Here is a 17,478-nt window from a genome sequence, read left to right on the forward strand (position 1 = left end):
AGGGCCAACTAAAGTCAGTTGGCCAGGAACATGACCAGTCAGCTTTTGAGTATCCCCAAGCATGGAGGCTCCACAAAATTAGCAGGCAACCTGTAACAATTCTCAGTCACACCTGCAGTACAAAAAGTGCTTCCTGATGTTCAGACATAACTTCCTGTGTACTATGCCCACTGCCTCTAGACTTGGCACTGGGCACCACTGCAAAGAACCTGGCTCTGCCTTCTTTATCCTCTCCCCTTCAGATACTTGTGCACATTGAGATCCTCTCTGTGCTTTCTCTTCTGCAGGATGAACAGTCCCAGCTCTTTCAACCTTATCTCATTAGATTAAAACTGGCTTCTATTTGTGGTGTAAAGAAACGTGTAAAAATAAAATGTACTTCCTTACTTTAAATTCTATTTTTACACACATCCACAAGCAACAACAATGAAAAACACTACAAAGAAAGAAATATGGCATGCTTATTTTTCTTTATCAATGAAAGGATATTTTAATTATTTCTTTGACCATAAAAATTAATTTCACTGCATCTTCTATAGCATTATGGATGTTACAGTGAAAATTTCAGAGTCAAATGTACAAAGCAAAAGACAGCAACAGGAACTTTGTTTTCCATGCTCTCCAAGTGAAACATCCCAAAGTCATTGTATCACTAGTATCAGTCACATTTTCATTCATCTGCATTAGTCTATGTAACAGATCTCATGCTCCATACATACTGTTGGGCACATGTAGTCCAAGGTGCACAAGTGACAGTACAGCCTACACCACCAGGTCCATAAGAACACAGGCATAGCACCTGCATCTGAAGCTGGAAGTGAATCCCAGTCTAGCATAGAAGAAACCTATTTTAATGCAGCTTTTACAATGCACAAATAGCATCAGTGGTAAGTTACTTTCAAAACATTCCAAAATGTTTCCCAGATGAATTTTAACTATACCCTGGCCCTTGTTCTCTTTCTAACAACCTTTTAGCCAGTCTGCATAAAGCAGTATTATGCAGTTAAAATAGGATAATAGTGGTCATTGCCAATTCCTTTTAGCAATCATGTATTAATATAATGTATTTGCTCATCTTATGTACAATTTTTTTACCTCAATTCAAGATGTTTTAGAGAGTACTGTCATTAGCATGCTCAGCGGGTTTTTTTGTACAATATCTATAGTAGACGCAATGTATAATGCGATTAACAAATATTTGTACAGACTTGCCCCCATATATAAATAACACTGCACAAAATAAAAACCTATCAGTTTACTATACAAAGCGTAAAGACATACTGTGAAGTGAGCTGTAATCCAATCTAACAATGTTTTTCTGGAGCAGGTGAGGTTGTACATACACTTGTAGGAAGAAAGCCTCTACAGATTGTCAGGTTTTTTCATTTTCTGAAAACTCTTGTTTAGATGCCTGTCTCTCCTTTATATATCTTCATTTAAATCTGCCATTATGAGTCTCAAAGATGATACTTTATAGCAGAGTTTTAACGGGGTCCCTTCTTTGAAGCAAAAGAAAAAAAAAACCACAACAAAAACCAAACAACAAAAAAGCCAACAAACAACAAAACAAAACCCACCACCAAATTGTGTTCTACAACTGCATATTGGAACAATACAAAAAGATGTCAAGACACCAATCTATCATGAGAAGAGGCAAGAAAAGTGATGTTGCTCACATAAGAACAATGCTAGTTAGGATCTGCTAGTTAATCCTAGTTAGCCCAGATGCTAGAAGAGACAGTGTGATGAAAGACATTTAGAATAAATAATTTAGAATAAATAAAGAGCTTTCCTATATTAGTTAATATGCTATCAATATTCAAGAATTTATATATAACTAGGGAATCTATGAACAGCTCCTGTAATTCTGTCTGCTGAGTCAAATTAAAAGGCAAAAGAGAATCTAAGAAGTCACAATGATTTACATCCAATTATCTAACTAATAATAAAACTCGACTTCCAATGCAGTTGTCTTTACAACTGTTTGTAAATTCAGATGGAAAATTTTCTATGCCACTGAAGTCACCATCTCCCTTACGAATTATCTGCAACCTAACAAAAGCCCAAGCCCTGAGGCAGCCTACCTTCAGTCAGGTTACTTGGCTCCTTGTTCTACCCAGATGCTTGTTCCCTTGAAAAAATGTAAGTTCTCTAGTCTTCCAACAAACATAAGAGAACCCAGACAATAGCAGGAAAAAAAGGAAGGGGGGGCAGAGATGATAGAACAAGCAACATATAAATTCTTAGATTCAGAAAACCAAGATCTAGTTTCATTCAATAGTGTCCACTCCATCCACCTGTCATTTGTTACCATTCCCTTGCTGACCTTTCAAAGCAGCTGTGCAGTGAGCTGGATCAGATAACTGACAGGGTGAAAGTTAAATATATGCTTAAGTTCTACATATATAATGCTCAATTCAAAAGAAAAACTAAGTGTTCTGAAACCCAAACATTTACATACTTTGCAATTATTTTAATCTGTATTATATGAAATAATGAGAAACTGAACTATGTTTGAGTCAGATGAAAACGCGGTCCAGATTAAATATCTCTGTATATAGTTAAACAGAAACTCTGACTGAATGAACTTGAAAAGCCCTTGCTGTTGAACTCTCAAATACCATGAAAAATTGTATGCAGTAGAGAACACTAGAGTACCTCAGGAAATTGTATTATTTTTTACAAATAACACAAGAACATAATTTCTTTTTAACTGTTTCCCTTATCTATCTTTATAGGAAACCCAAGCATGAAGATACAAGTAACTTAACAACTTTATTTCTAGCTTTTCCCTGGAAGTTTAAAAGATAATTAAAAAACAAAACAAAACCACCACCCCCCAAAAAAAAAAACAACACAAAACCAGCAAAACAACAAAATACCATAAATTATTCTAAAATAAATATAAATCCAGAAAATACTATGGAAAAATGGTATTTTACTTCCAAAGGAAAAAAAAAGGGGGCATAATAAACACACAGGAAACTGCGACTATTTGCAATTTGATGGAAATTCAATATAAAATAGACAACACAGATTTCAGCATGAATCTGCAACCTGTGTTCCGCAATATTGCCAACTAAGGAATTGCAAAGGAGTAGCAAACTTAAAATATTTTATTGCACAAAAATACAGACTGCTAAGCAGAAAATGTAAATCTTAATAACAGAAAAAGGTTTGGGTTTGTTTTTCTTTTTACAATTTTTATCCCTTGTAGCTGCAGAATCAGGCAGGTTGGAAGAGACCTTGTGAGATTTATCTAGTTTAAGTTGCTGTTTAAAGCAGGGTCAACACTGAATTCAAATTAGAGAGCTCCAAGTTAGAAAACTAAAGGCATATGGGTCTCAAAGCTGAGTCAATCACATCAAGAGTTTACAGCAGCATCTTTCTGATGACTATGACAACTGTACATATATGGTAACAACTGACTATTAAATATAATTTTCCAGTGAGGTGTTAACTGCTAATGTACTTCCTTGGCAATGTGATAGCATCACAAATCATCATTTCTACTCTTACTGCTGCTTGCTTATGGAAGACATAGCAAACTTCTTGTTTCATGAACAAAATATTTGGGATATAAAGTCTTCAATAAGATATTCCCTATCATATGCTTCAAAACAGAATGTTTCACTGAAGATCAAAAGGAAAGGAGGTCACCTATCCTTATACTGATATTTCTGTATTTTGCACTACGAAAACTTCGGTGACATTTTGATCTGCTAATTTGAAAGCTACCTCTCATTCCAGAAAACTATAGAAATTCCCAGGGTACCAACAGCTAAAGACAACAACAACAAAAAAAAAACAAACAAACAAACAAAACCCCAACAAACAAAATCTACCTATTTTTCTACATAAAAAATAAAATTTGATGTTAAAATGTTTCAAAAAAAAAAAAAGAAGTTATGTGAAAGCACTTTGATTTTTCCTGCAAACTGACATTTTTATGCTGAGAAACATCTAAAATGCAGATTTTTATATCCATATTCAGAGACAAACACAAGCAAATAAAAAGTTTCAAAACCATTCAGTAACAGTCATTTCAAAGGCTCTATACATCAAATAATAATACAAGAGATGATTCCTCTTTTCTTGAAAGGAGTATATACTTTGCTGACATTTGCTTTCCATTGTCATTTTAATTACATTTTTCTGTCTTACAAAATAAGTGCATTCAGAAGTATTCCCTTCCATACTGTATCTCTGGAACTTACTGAAGAAGAATACTAAGAAATTACAAGTGAGAAACATACAGTCATGAAGATCAACTTCTTTGTACCAGAAGAAACCATAATAAATAGACCCAACTGTAGAACTGGCTCATAAAACATGAGTATTTGACCCAAGAATTTATTCACAAAATTCTAACAAGACTTTTATCATCATAAAGATACCTAGCAGCATATTTTACAATTCATACAAACGTCTTATGCAATTTCAAACCAATCCTCAATATACATTGTACTTAATATTACCGTAATTCATTACAATCCTTTAATTGTTATTTGCAACTAGCACGTATCTATATACTAATAACCATCATATCCTAACTTTGTAGAAACATTCTGAGGATACATTACATGAGTATTTGACAGTATTTCTAGTTCTATACACACCTTTGCATTGTAAATTTCAAGATTCATCAAAAAAAACACTATTCTACATTTGAATTCTTACATATTTTACACAGAATAAACAATTCTGTTAAAATTAGTCAAAACCCTGCTTTTTTCACATTTAAGTCCTTCACAGCATCAATATGCCATTCAGAAATGGAAACTAGTATGTTAGGGAAGGAAGTGACTTGTTCAGTGGTATCTATGGCCTCCAGGATTCAGAGAAGTGATAAAATAGCATTTCCCAGATTCTCTATTTTCTGTATCCCTTAATACCAAGCCAGCATAGAAATGCCTTTCAGTACACCTGAAGATGCAAATTCCAAAGTTTTAATACTGTTTATTATTCTAATAAAAAGGATTATTTCCTCAATACAAACAAAATGTGCGCGTACAGAAAGCAAAAGTTCTCTCATAATGCTATATTAACACATATAAGCAATTCTTCATATATCTAGAGAAAGAATAAAAGTAAAGATTATTCTAATTTAATGTCTTTTCAAATTGTTGCAGAACTAGTTGATCATCTAATTCAGGAGGATTAAAATAATTTGAATAGTTATTAATCTTTACAAATATATTTGTAATTGTCATAAGGTTCACTCAAGATTTTTTGGTAAACTCTTGTCCTTTTGTTTATCTGTACACATATAAGCATGATATCAACATGGCAAGCATCATTCAACATGCTTTTTTGATTGAAACATGTTGTGAAAAGAAGGGGATAATGATCAAGCCACACTAGTGAACAATTTTTATACACTCCTACTCAAGAGATGGAAATTAAGCTCTGACTTGCCCTTTGTGAAGCTTCTCTCTTGTTATACAATGACTTTTGTTGTTTTCGGAACCTCTGAGGGGGAGGGAGGAGAAATGGTGACATCAGAAATTGATTTAACAGGAACAAAAAATGCCTCCTAAATTAAAGGTAAACAGTGCAACTTCACTCATCAGCAATGGATAACAATATTTTAGAGAGATTCATGAAGGGTTTTTCTTCCTTCAGATCTTTTCCTGAGGTATCTCCAAATACATTCTAGCAAGTTCTTACACATTGATTATTATTTATCTCTCAAATAAGGAAGCAGACATTTCCTGACCTTTTAAAATGACCATATAAAGGTTTGGGGTTTCAGGCCATCTTTGAACAAACAGGTCTGATTTTCAGTAGCTTTAAAAGTTTGGAAATACTTGTTTCACACTTCAGTCTTCTAAAAGGGGTTTTCATCCTTACTCTCTTAACTATGCTACACTCCAAAACCTAAAGTTTGCCAAACGTTTGCTACTTTTGTAACAACATAAAGCATTTACTTCTGGGTAAACAAAGGTATTTAACAGTAGTATGTGGCTGCAGTTTGAAACAGTATTTAAACAGTGTTTAAATTTAAATTTAAACAAACATTGCACATATGTGAATGCACACCACATTAAGATATACAGAAAAAAAGCAGCAGCCAAATTTCATCTCAGACTGATACCCTTAGTTTACTCAACAGCTATCAATCCAGAATACTAACTTTAGATGCCTAGATCACATAGTGAGACCATTTGATAAAAGCCTCTTAAGAAGCACAGTATAAATGAGCAAAGGTGGAGGAAGAAAAAAAGCAAGACTTAATACAACACTAACTTTAGCTTTGGTGTCACCTTGGCCTTCCCTCTGAGCACTAACAGCAAGGTGGGGTCTAAATGATCCATATTTTTTTCCTGCTGAATGTCTTCAACAAGCACACGTCCTCGCTGATAAGACAGTGAAGTCAAATTTTCTCATCGAGTCGCTTCTCTAGTCTTCCTTGAAAAATTACATTGCTCCGCTTAAAGAAACCTTCACAGCAAATGGGTGTGTGACTTCATTTTACCATTACTTCCTTTCAACTTTGCACTGACCCTTCACCATTACACAAGGATAATTCATCAGGCCCCTCCCCTACATAACACTATTTTTTATTTCTAATCCATAAGATTTTAAGCCTTTAGTTCATACTGAAAGAGGTGGCCATTTTTTTGTGTAGGACAGACAACGCTTTGGGGAAAAAAATGCAGTGAAAATTATTTGGGTTTGGAACTAGACAGACACTCATACTCTACATATTTTGCTGCATTCCTTCTTTTTAGAAGCAGGTATATAAATGTATCAGAACAAACATGTAAATTCACATATACTGCAACTATCTGAAAGTATAATTTTCACATTTTCCCAGATGTAGTTGATTTTGGGTGGCAACATAAAATCCTCAGACAGGTAAGATCAGCACTTACAACATCAAACAGCATAGTCAGCACATCAACAGTCACATCATGTAAACAGACAGCAAACCTGTAATTCAACCCTTTAAAGCTGATGCAGAAGGGTGCTGAACTCCATAACAAAACGGGAAAACTATTACAGCTAGACTGGAAAATGTGTCAGTAACTCATACTGTCCTCCTTATCAGTGAGGTTTCTTTCACCCCACAGGCACTCATCCCATGGATCAAACCCACAGTTTAAAACAGTTTAAATCACGTAACTGTGGCTCAAGGATCTCTGGGGCTTTCAGGAGTGTTTCAGCCCCAGTACAGACCCTTGCCTAGCATCTATACATTATGTAAGAACACATGGTACTGCAAAGAGGGAGACCATGTTACACTTTACCATTATGGTCCACTGATTTCTATTTTTATGTAAAAGAATTTCTCAGATGGTAGGAAAAAAAGATAAGGCAAGATGAAAGTTGCTGGTTTTAAGGATAAGCATATTTTAGGCAAATTGCCTTATAGCCAGAATGTTGCTCCCAGTCCCAGCTGTGTCTTGTCTGTGCTTTTGCAACTGACAAGACGCTAACAAAAACTATTTCTAACACTTGGGGGGGAAGGCAGAATATTTCTCAAGGTTGACTTTTTTTTTTATGAGAGAAGAAATAGAACATGCTTTCAGACTGCACACAACATGTTCAGATATAGCTCTTTTTAAGGTGTACAAGACAGAAGTTTAGAGCTGGCAACTGTGGTCATGGTTTGCAGCTTCTCCTTGTATATCTTGTGCTTAAAATTCCACTGGAAAGACCTTTTTATGCTGACCACTAATAAAAGCCTCTAAATGCCTTTGTTCTTCTCTTGGGAAACAACTAAGATTCAGATTAGATGAAGTACATTCATATGCCTTTTTCTTTAAAAGAGTAAGATTTGATATCTGATCTATTTGGATCAGAATAACCTGCTATGTTCTAGTTGTAATGATGTAACAGTGTTTCCGAGAGAGTTCTGACTGCAGAAGAGGCACACGCAGCAGGCTACAGCTACGTAAGAAAGACAATCACAATAACATACATGTTGCATGCATGGTGGGAGAAGTGAAAGCTTACCTCTTGACCAAGTTTTCTTCATCTGAAGAAGAAAACAAAAAACAGAATTGCAAGGAACAAGCAAAAGGAACCCACAAATCCATGGAGGAAGAGGAAGTAAACAACAAAATTTCCATGTAACATCTTTTATCTTTATGCATGTGCAACTGTAATATGCCTACGCTATTACCCCATGTAATAGCGCAATACATTACATCACCTTTCTAGCCTTCATGTTTTTCCAGCAGATAAAACTAGAAGAGGATTTTGAAAGCAAAAAAATCACTTCATGAAGTAGCTGACTTGAAGTCATGAAGCACATACTTCAAAGTTTTATACTTCAAAAGTTCAGATATGTGCAAGTTATTTTAATCTTACACACAGTTTTTGAGTGACATCAAGCCTGTCATCATGTTAGATTGTTACACGGATAGAAATATTTGAAAGGAAAGAAAAGTCCCCCAAAGCAAGAAATTATCCAGTAGTACCAGAAATCTTTTATGAGGAAGAAGATATTTTTTTTAAATTTAAATTTTTAATTTGTGAAAGGAATTTTTTTGGTCTGCAAAACCCTGGACATTCACAGGGATGCCAAAAGCCAGGAGAATGTAAACAAAGGTGATGTCCAGAGCACAGAGAAATCCAAGCTGGGCACCCAAGCTTATCCAAGTGAGTGCCCTACCAGCCAGGCATAGAAAGGCATTGCATCAAAAGTCCCCTCCCACGAAGTAGTAAAGCACAATGAATGTAACATGTATGAAAAGAAAAACACTGTCAAAGATGAAGTAAAAGATATCTCAACAAAATTTTTTTCTTTTAATTCTTACATAATCCACATTCTCTCAGGTTAACAAGAGAATGCAACAAAATTCAGGCAGCCTTTCTAGCAGAATCTCTGTGATCGACCCTGTAAAAGCGACACTGCTATCTAACATTGAAAAATGAAACAAGTATTTCACTGGAGCACATCCTAAAGTAGATTCCAAATCTATCCTGAAACTGACAACTTGATTACTATATGCAAGAAGCATATAGCTCCAGAAGACAAGGGGAACAAGAAGTCCTCCTCCTAGCAGCAACAGCCAAATAGTCAACTGCTAGCATTGACTAAAGGCACACATACAGCCATACTGCTGTACAGACAGAATTAGTAAAATATTTCTAGCAAATAAATCACACTTTGGGTAAACACTTGGGAGACAGATTTTATTTATATATTTAACTGCATCTGTGTAACTGCAGCCATATTACATAATATCAACATAAACCTGTCCGATGTCAACCAGAGGGCAAAGTCAAGAAGTCAGAGATGGCCTGCAGCATTTTACAGAAGTAATTAAAAAACGAACAACAAACCCAAACCTACAAACAATGCATGTGCTTATCACAAGTTACTTGAGACAGAATCTATCTCAATGTTCTTAGTTTGTCTTTATTAGTTGTAGTTTTTAATTTTGTATAGACAACTCTTTAAAATTCCACAGATGTGGAACTGCTAACATAGAAGCAGTAAGAAAAAAGCAAACATACATTTGGCAAAGGTTTTCATTGCAATAATTTCATATGCAAAATATAGTGAAAATAAGAAACCAAAAGTACTTCAAGAAGCGTGCTTGATTCCTTGCAGGTAACCACAGAATAAACACACATGGTAACCATACAGCCAGATTCTCCAAACATAAAAAAAAAGTCTAGATAAGAGCAACAAATAGTTTTCTACGCTTGTGAGGATTTCCAGAAATCATGGGAAAATACTTGTGGACAAAGTCTGCACAAACCCATACAGTGATTTAACATATGCCATGTATTTCACATCTAATCCACAGTACAGATCACCTGCATCCAAGCAGCAAACCTGACACACCTTCAGGTCATTTGTGTGGTTTATGCACAAATAAAAGTCTTGTATCAGACAGATAGTCAGACCCCTGGTATTGCAAATTCACCAAGCCCACATCATACCATGCCCACATATGCACAGTCTGGGAAATGCTGCAACTTCATTAATGAAATCCATCCTTTCTCTGGCAATAGAGCTGCATCTCAGCAGCAATGGGAGAAGCATCTCATACGCTTATTTACAGTATACCTTTTTTCATCATTATGGAAATTACATTTTCCTGGAGGAAACACTAGTAGAACAAACACATGACTCCTTTCGTAATTCCTTTAAAAATCAAAATGTCAGCTCCTTTGGTTACAAGTCTGTCCTCCACCCAAAGCTCCATCTTATTTCTTATACTGAGAATTCTGAGAATTCATTCAATAACCTTTACTCTTTGGCAAGGGATTTCTCAAATGCTCTATGTAAGTTTGTAACATTGAACTCATTTTCCTCATCTGGATCATTGACAGGACAGGTAACAAAGTTAGCATTTCTTAAAAAACCTCAGAGTTCCTTTAAGCAAATTCATACTGACTGACTTTTATCAAAATTATATTTCACCTAGTGTTTAGTCACACATGCTCCAAAAGTAATTTTAACTTATCTACAAACTAATGTTAAATACACCGAGTTACAGTTTCCAGGGTAGAGAATAATAAATGTAAAGTCAATAAAAAGATTTAACAGTAAACATCAAAACTCTCACCTGAGTTTATAAGAGTGAGATAATTATAAAAGTATTCACTTTGGAATATGTTTATATGTGTAATGACGAGGCACCTCTCATTCCTCAAATGCGCTTTAACAACTTGGTGTTTTCACAATACAGGCAGGCAGAAGAATTCAGTGCAAGAAAAGACCTACTTCAAAGAAAAAGGTTAAAATATTTTGTTACCAGTGTACACAAGTTAAAGACTCCATGAGAATTTAACTTTTAAAAGATGAACAGCACATCTGTACTAACTTTTCCAGAACATACGAAGACCGTGGCTACAGCCAAAAACATAGCGAATATATGAAATCTCTAAATCTGTGTGTTTGACTGAAGGTATGCGAGTTTTGGTCAGGAGGGTGAAAACCTGTTACAGTGTCTCTGTTTACCCCGAGGCTTTTTCTTTCTACTATACTATTTACCCTGAGTCCCTACCCTACTCCAAAGGAAATGATTTCATTACTAGCGGGCTCTTGTTTATTTTAGGAGAATTTGTAGTTTTGGAGCAGGGACTGGGGAGGAATACTTCATCCATATAAACAAACCCCATATATTTTCTGTAGCTGCCTGAAACCTTTGCAAAGAAGGTTAAGCTTATTTTTGTGCCAACTTTTAGAAAAGCTCCTTTCTTCACTCAGACCGCACGTTTAGAGATTCCAGCCTGAGAAAACAAAACTAAGCTTATTTTTGTTTTCCCGTTTTATTTATTTAGAAAATGAGTTAAGACTTCTCTTACCAAGGACAGCTTGAAGCGCAAGTGGATGGATACCTGTTCCTGAACGTGTTTGGTTCAATTCTCACGAATACTTTAAAAAGGCTCTGGTTTTGATTTGCAACAATTCTCCTAATTTAACACTGAATATCTTACATTAAGCTGAATCTCAGCACAGTATTCCAGCTGCAGGATGTCACTTGAACCACCCTTTTATTACTTTTCTTTCTGTCCTTTCCTCTTCCTGACATGGCCTACTTTATTACTTTTCTTTTCCCCTTTCCTACTGTGAAATTTCAGAATTATCCAAACCAGTGAACCATTTACAACAGTAATTTTAGAAATCAATCTGAACTATGCACATTCTGAGCAGACCAAATTTTGCTTATTTTGGTTTCCAATTCCTCTCGACTTCCCTACTTCAAACACTGAAGGCCTAACCAACATCTGCTGTTAACGTCTGTCCTAAGGGCTATTTTATAAACCCCACATTCTCAAGGCAAATAACACTGCAGCATATATTCAGTTGAGAACTCAAAGTTTCCAAAACCTGACAATGCCACAGCAGTAGCCCAAAGCATCCTATGTTAAGTACAGCAATGACAAATTATTTATATTTTCAGACAAACATAAAAAATAAATAACCACTTTCCCCTTTGAATTAAAATTGTAAGAATTTGTATTAAAAAAAAGTATAAAGACTCCTTCCTTTGTCTTTTGCTAGTAAGAAGTCTCTGTTAACATGATAATGCCAGACAATTAAAAATATGCCATGACCCTACTTAGCGTGCTTTGCATTACACTTTTGCCCTGAAGAAGTGGTTCTATTGTGTGCAGCTAAACCAAAAAGGGCAATAATTAAAACCATTTATCTTGAGAAAACAAAGACTGCATTTTACAATATCCTCCCACTGTTCTTGTGGGGGAGTTAGCCTAGAAGTCAAACACTGACACACATTTTGCAGTTGATCCTCGTTTCTTGTCAACCACATCATTTAAATGCTAAAATTCCAATTCAACTGCAGAAAAAACAACCCCACATAATGGAGTCTCAAGGGTTTCATGTCACTGGTTCTGAGACAAACAAAATGCACAAACTCAAAGGAATCAAATTTTGTTGTCTTCAGAACAGATAACAGATTTAAATGTGTGTGAATTTATGCCGGAAATTGGTATGTACCATTTCATCTTCAGGTTTGTTAAGAAACTTTCCATACAGCTCTCTCAGGATACAAACCCAGAGAGAATGCTTCTTTTTCAATGGAGAAAAAGACAGACTTCGCTCACTCAATTTTTCACATCATATACATTATTAATAGATGTATATATACATATACAGACATATATATAGTTAATATACTCTCTCCTAAAACTAGAAAACCTAACTGTTGCACTTCAGATGGTGTTTAAAGTCCAGCAGGGTAAAAATATGCAAATGTACATTTATATCTAAATACAGATTCCTAAATTATACATAGCAATTAACAGTTTCATATATGTGTGTGCATGTGTATATTATTTTTTATATAAAACCACATATATAGAAAAATGGTTGGTTTATATGCATATACACACATCCCCTCTACATTAACAGCCTCCTGAGGCTCCATTCTGCATACCTTGAAAGCTTAGCCCGATTTACCATAAATTTTGAGCAGCACTAAATTAAGTTGGTGTATAAACCCATGCTGAATAAAGGTCCTAAGTATATTGAATCAGATATACCCACATTATCATAGAAAAGGCTATGAACAGATGATCTGACACTGATACTGAAGAGAATTCAGCACAACCCTAAAAATAAAGTTGTGTACAGGAGGACTGCTTAAATATTTAACAGCTCACCACAGAGAGTTGATATTTGCAGTCTAATACGACAGCCACAGAGAAAAACAAAACCTTATTTTCTCATCCTTATATACTGTTCAGTGCATACTCTTTTAAGCAGACACTTGGGTACAAAATTGTTACCTGGTAGGCCACTCCTTTAATAACCCAAGGAAACTTGAAAGTAGTGTGAGACTTCAATAGAATATTCTTTATAGTATAGTCTCCTGCTTGATTGCGATATGCAAATACACATTTCTCATAAAATCAAGAGTAAGCAGTGCTTAAAAAACACTTCAGAAAAAGGGAAAATCATGTGCCTGTAACAGACAGGAAGTTACTGTGGAATAATTACTGAACAGTTACCTTGTAACAGTCCCAGTATCACATAATTATTTTTAAAAGAGGGTCTCTGGCAGTCTGCTGAGTAACTGTGTATACTTGCAGGTTTAAGCTTAAAACAGAGATTCTGAGGACTAAATAACATACAAATTTATCTGCAAAGTGGAGAAGGTAGAGCCCACCACCTGATGAGGAAGAAAAAAAAAAACAAAAAAAAACCAAATAAAAAAAAAAGGCAAAAACCACACATACAACAGAAAAACCCCAAGGAAAAAAAAAAAAAAAAGAAACCCAAAGCCTATCTTACTTCCAGTTTTCCCTTTCATGAGCCACTTCCTTCCCAACAGCCTTGGAAAAGCAGGCATCTGGGCTCTGAGAAATTGCAACTAGAAGAAAGTTCCTCATTCAAGCACACTGTAGAGAAGTAGCTAAATTATGCTCCCTTTTATGTAGTCAGGAAAATGTAACAAATTTAAAGTGTTAAAAATTGGTATGTCAGTACTAAATCAAATAAGTCTGACTCTTTGAGCATGAGCCAACACATTTAATTTTCTTCAGGCAATTGTTTGGCAATTGTGATTAAAATCAAGTTTATAGTAAACCTATGAAATTAATAAACTACTCAAGCACAAAAACATAAACAATACATGCAACAATCTTAACGTTTCCATTACTGCTAGCACAATTAGAAATGGCGAAACATTAAAAAGTATTTCTGAAGTCTGTGACCAAGTAACAAGTTTTGGCCTAGCTTTGAAAGCAAATATGGTAACATTAAACAAAAGGGCACACCTTGCTTCAGATTTCAATTTAATAAAGCAGGTAACCATTTCTTAAACCAAGAAAAATACAGAAATTAGAAATTAAGATGTATATTTCATACTTTTTTTCAAAACACTTCAGTAGTTACTCTTAAGAAAAAATCCCCTATTTAGTGAAGTTCACATCGATGAGACTCTACAAACAGACATTAAGCCAAAGCTAACTATTTCTTTAAAAATTAAATTCCCTACCTGAAATCATTTTACCATGGTGAAAACAAAGCGGTAAAAGCCCAAGTTTTTCCCATTATAACCTTCCTGAATACTTTATCAGTTTTGGGGTTTGCTTTTATATCCTTTGCAAACACTATGATACTTTAATGCGGGTGTTTTCACACAGCAAATACTAGTAAAGTAAAACTTTATTTCAGTACACCACGATTGTTAAACACACAGAAATCAGAAAAGGATCCAAGTCAGAGGAAGTCCCCCGGTAAGCCAGATGGGACTCGCGTGTTGCGCGAATTTTACTGGAGTCCCGGTGAGCTGTGCCTAGCGATGCTACCGTTCCGGAGCAGCAGACCGGGCAGACGGGGCCACCTTTCCTCCCTGGCCCCCTCCCCTTCTTCGTCCCGCCGAGCTACCTGCAGCCACCCGCAGCGGCTGCCAACCAGAATGGACTCATCCCACTCCAGCCCTGCAGCCACCTGCCAGCTCCCGGGCCGGCACCCAGCGTCACCGGCCCCGCCGACCTCGCTCCCCCGGCTTAGCCCCGGCCCCCGGGCAGGCAGGACCGAGACACTGCGGGGCCTGCCGGGCCACCTGTGTGGATGCAAGGCGTGCGGAGCGCGGCGCTGTGAATCCTGGGCTCTCGGGGCTGTTTTTCCTTGTTGCTGTTTGCCTTTTTTTTTTTTTCTTTCAGTGGAAAGTTTCCTCTCCCAGCAGAAGCCGGGACAAGGCGCGAACTGCCCCAGGGCGCCGCGCTGCCACCAAAGCTGACAGGTTCCTGCCTCCCCCCTCCTTCCGCAGCATTAAAAAGCAGGCGGATAGATCCGGCTGGGGGTTGATTTTAATAACAGCTATTAGCACAGTTAACTGCATCCGCTGCCAACAGAGTAAAAGTTAAGCTCGCATACAAGCATCCCGCACGGAGCGTCCTCAGCACCCGGGGGGGAAGGCAGAGGCAAAGCACGGCCGGGTGACGGAGCGGGGCCGGCCGCAGAGGAGGGGAGGGAGGCGCAGGAAAGTTGCCATCGGTCTCGTTAGCCCCGGCGCCGGGAGGCCAGGAAGGGAAAGTTCACAGCCACCACTAGCGGGGCCCGGCGGGAAGGGGCTCGACTGGAGGGCACTGCTTCTTACCTTCTGGTCGACGATGGAGCAAGCCATTTCCCGGACATGGGCGAGGCTGAAGTCCCCCGAGGAGTCCTGCAGCAGCAGTACCGGCTCCCGGCTCAGCCCGATCTGCAGATGGAAGGCGACGCCGCCGCCGGCAGTAGCACCCGGCGGCGGCAGCGGGCTGGGAGGCCGGATCAGCGAAGGGGCGCTCATCGAAAACTTCCCTCCGGAGCCGCCGCCGGAGCCGAGGGGCCAGGGACGGAGAATGAGAGGCGGCCACCGCGACGGAAAGTTCGCGACCGCCCCGGAGGGGCCGGGCGAGTCCCCCGGGGAAGTTTCAGGGAAGTCCTACCGAGCTCCTCCCGGATGAAAATGGCGAGGGGGGTGGCGGCGAAGGACCGGAGAGGATGCAGACAGGAAAAGGCGGCGAGAGAGGCGCTCAGGGCGAGTGGTAGCCCGGCCCAGCGCCGCCGAGGTGGTGCCGCCGCCGCTCCGGCTGTTGGCGCTGTGCGCGGCGCGGGGGCGGGACGGACCGCGCCCTCCGCCGGGACGGGCGCGACGCCCAGCTGGGACGGGCCGCGCCGCTCCGCCACCACACGGCGGCCGGGTCCCGACAGGCGGCAAGCGCTGAACTCAGTGCTGCGGGCCCCTGGTGGCTGGTGCCCCGGCGGCGAGGCTGCGCCGCAGCCGTCACCGGTCTGCCCATCCGGGCCAGTCCGTGAGTTGTGGTGCAGGGGAGAGTACCCGCTCACCTCTCGCTGGGCAGTACCTCAAAGCCGCCTGCATCCCCTCCCGGTCTTCTGCGTCCGCCTTCCCGGGCCGCAGGTGGACACAGAGGCTGAGGAGAGCTCTACTTGTTCGCTGGCAGGCAGCGCGGTGGCCTCTCCCGGCCAGGGTGGAGGGCAGCTGCCTCCGGGGACGGAAAGAAACGTTAGAGAAGCAGGAGCTGCGGCCTGGCACCGGCTCTTCCGCCTGGCCTCAGCCAGCAGCCCCGGTCAGCACGGAGCCGCCTGCGCCCGCAGCCCCCGTGGGTGCTGGGAAAAGGAGGAAAGCACAACTTGCACCCCTCTCTTCCCTAAACCAGCTTCCAGTTTCGGGTATGGTCCTTACTAAGGAGAAGCTTCCTGCCACCTAAACCCAGGATGAGTTACTCTTCCCACCATCAGAATCAGCGCAAACCCCATTCTTTTGCACAAGCAGCACCGATGGCAGACAACGTCTAGACTAAATCCATTCCTAATCTCCATTTGGAGATCTATGAAGGCACTGGAGCTGTAAATATTCCAGGTACCAATGGAGAAATTTTTAAGCTGGATATGTAACACCTGTAAGGATGGCAGTATTAAATATATGTTTGCAAGTACAGTGGTTGATCAAATTTATGACCTGTTTCCTTACAAACTGCTTTTTTGACCAAATGTACAGCTGCAGCATTGTTTCATTTTGATCAGCTGTCTTATTAGGACCCATTTTATTATTGTCAGCTTGTTTCCCACCAGCGATTTGTACGCACACAGCTTACTGTCTGTATAATTTTGAATGTTCTTTGGTGAATTTTATTTTGAAATTGTTGCATTTTAATCTGTGTCTTCTACAGACTACCAAATCTGCTGAAAATGTCAGCACTCAAGAATGGAATGATTACTAGTCCCACTTAGACTTTTTCTTTTCGCATGTAGAGTAATAATTACTCTCATCAATATATTCTGGCTTTGCTGTTGAAAATTATATTTAATTTTGTTGTTGTCTGCAGTATTTCCTTAGGACTAAATCAGTTTCAGTATAGTAGTGTACCCTGGTTATACAGGTTAGTGTTGTGATGGGCAGTGCCTAACAGATCCCCATATACTAGATGTTTTGGTGCTTGGATATTTTGGAGCATGTATTTGGAGTTTATACCTCTACATATATGCTAAGGTAATGCTGAGGCATTATAACTACTGAAAGCTTCCCAGCTGTTCTA

At 38.9% G+C, this 17,478-nt stretch overlaps 1 protein-coding gene across 1 annotated transcript in view; it reads right to left on the reverse strand.

Moving 5' to 3' along the window:
• The window catches only part of PRKD1 (protein kinase D1), a 135,280-nt gene extending 119,202 nt beyond the window's left edge, over window positions 1–16,078 (reverse strand). Inside the window, exon 1 of the mRNA XM_057425045.1 lies at window positions 15,540–16,078. Coding sequence (XP_057281028.1) covers window positions 15,540–15,728 — 189 coding nt within the window. The 5' untranslated portion in view covers window positions 15,729–16,078. The remainder of the gene's footprint in view (window positions 1–15,539) is intronic.
• Between the last annotated feature and the right edge of the window lie 1,400 nt (window positions 16,079–17,478).

Source organism: Pezoporus wallicus, unplaced genomic scaffold, assembly GCF_028554395.1.
Source record: "Pezoporus wallicus isolate ANWC-B61680 ecotype Strahan unplaced genomic scaffold, APGP_CSIRO_Pwel_v1 contig_7840, whole genome shotgun sequence".
NCBI lineage: Eukaryota > Metazoa > Chordata > Aves > Psittaciformes > Psittacidae > Pezoporus > Pezoporus wallicus.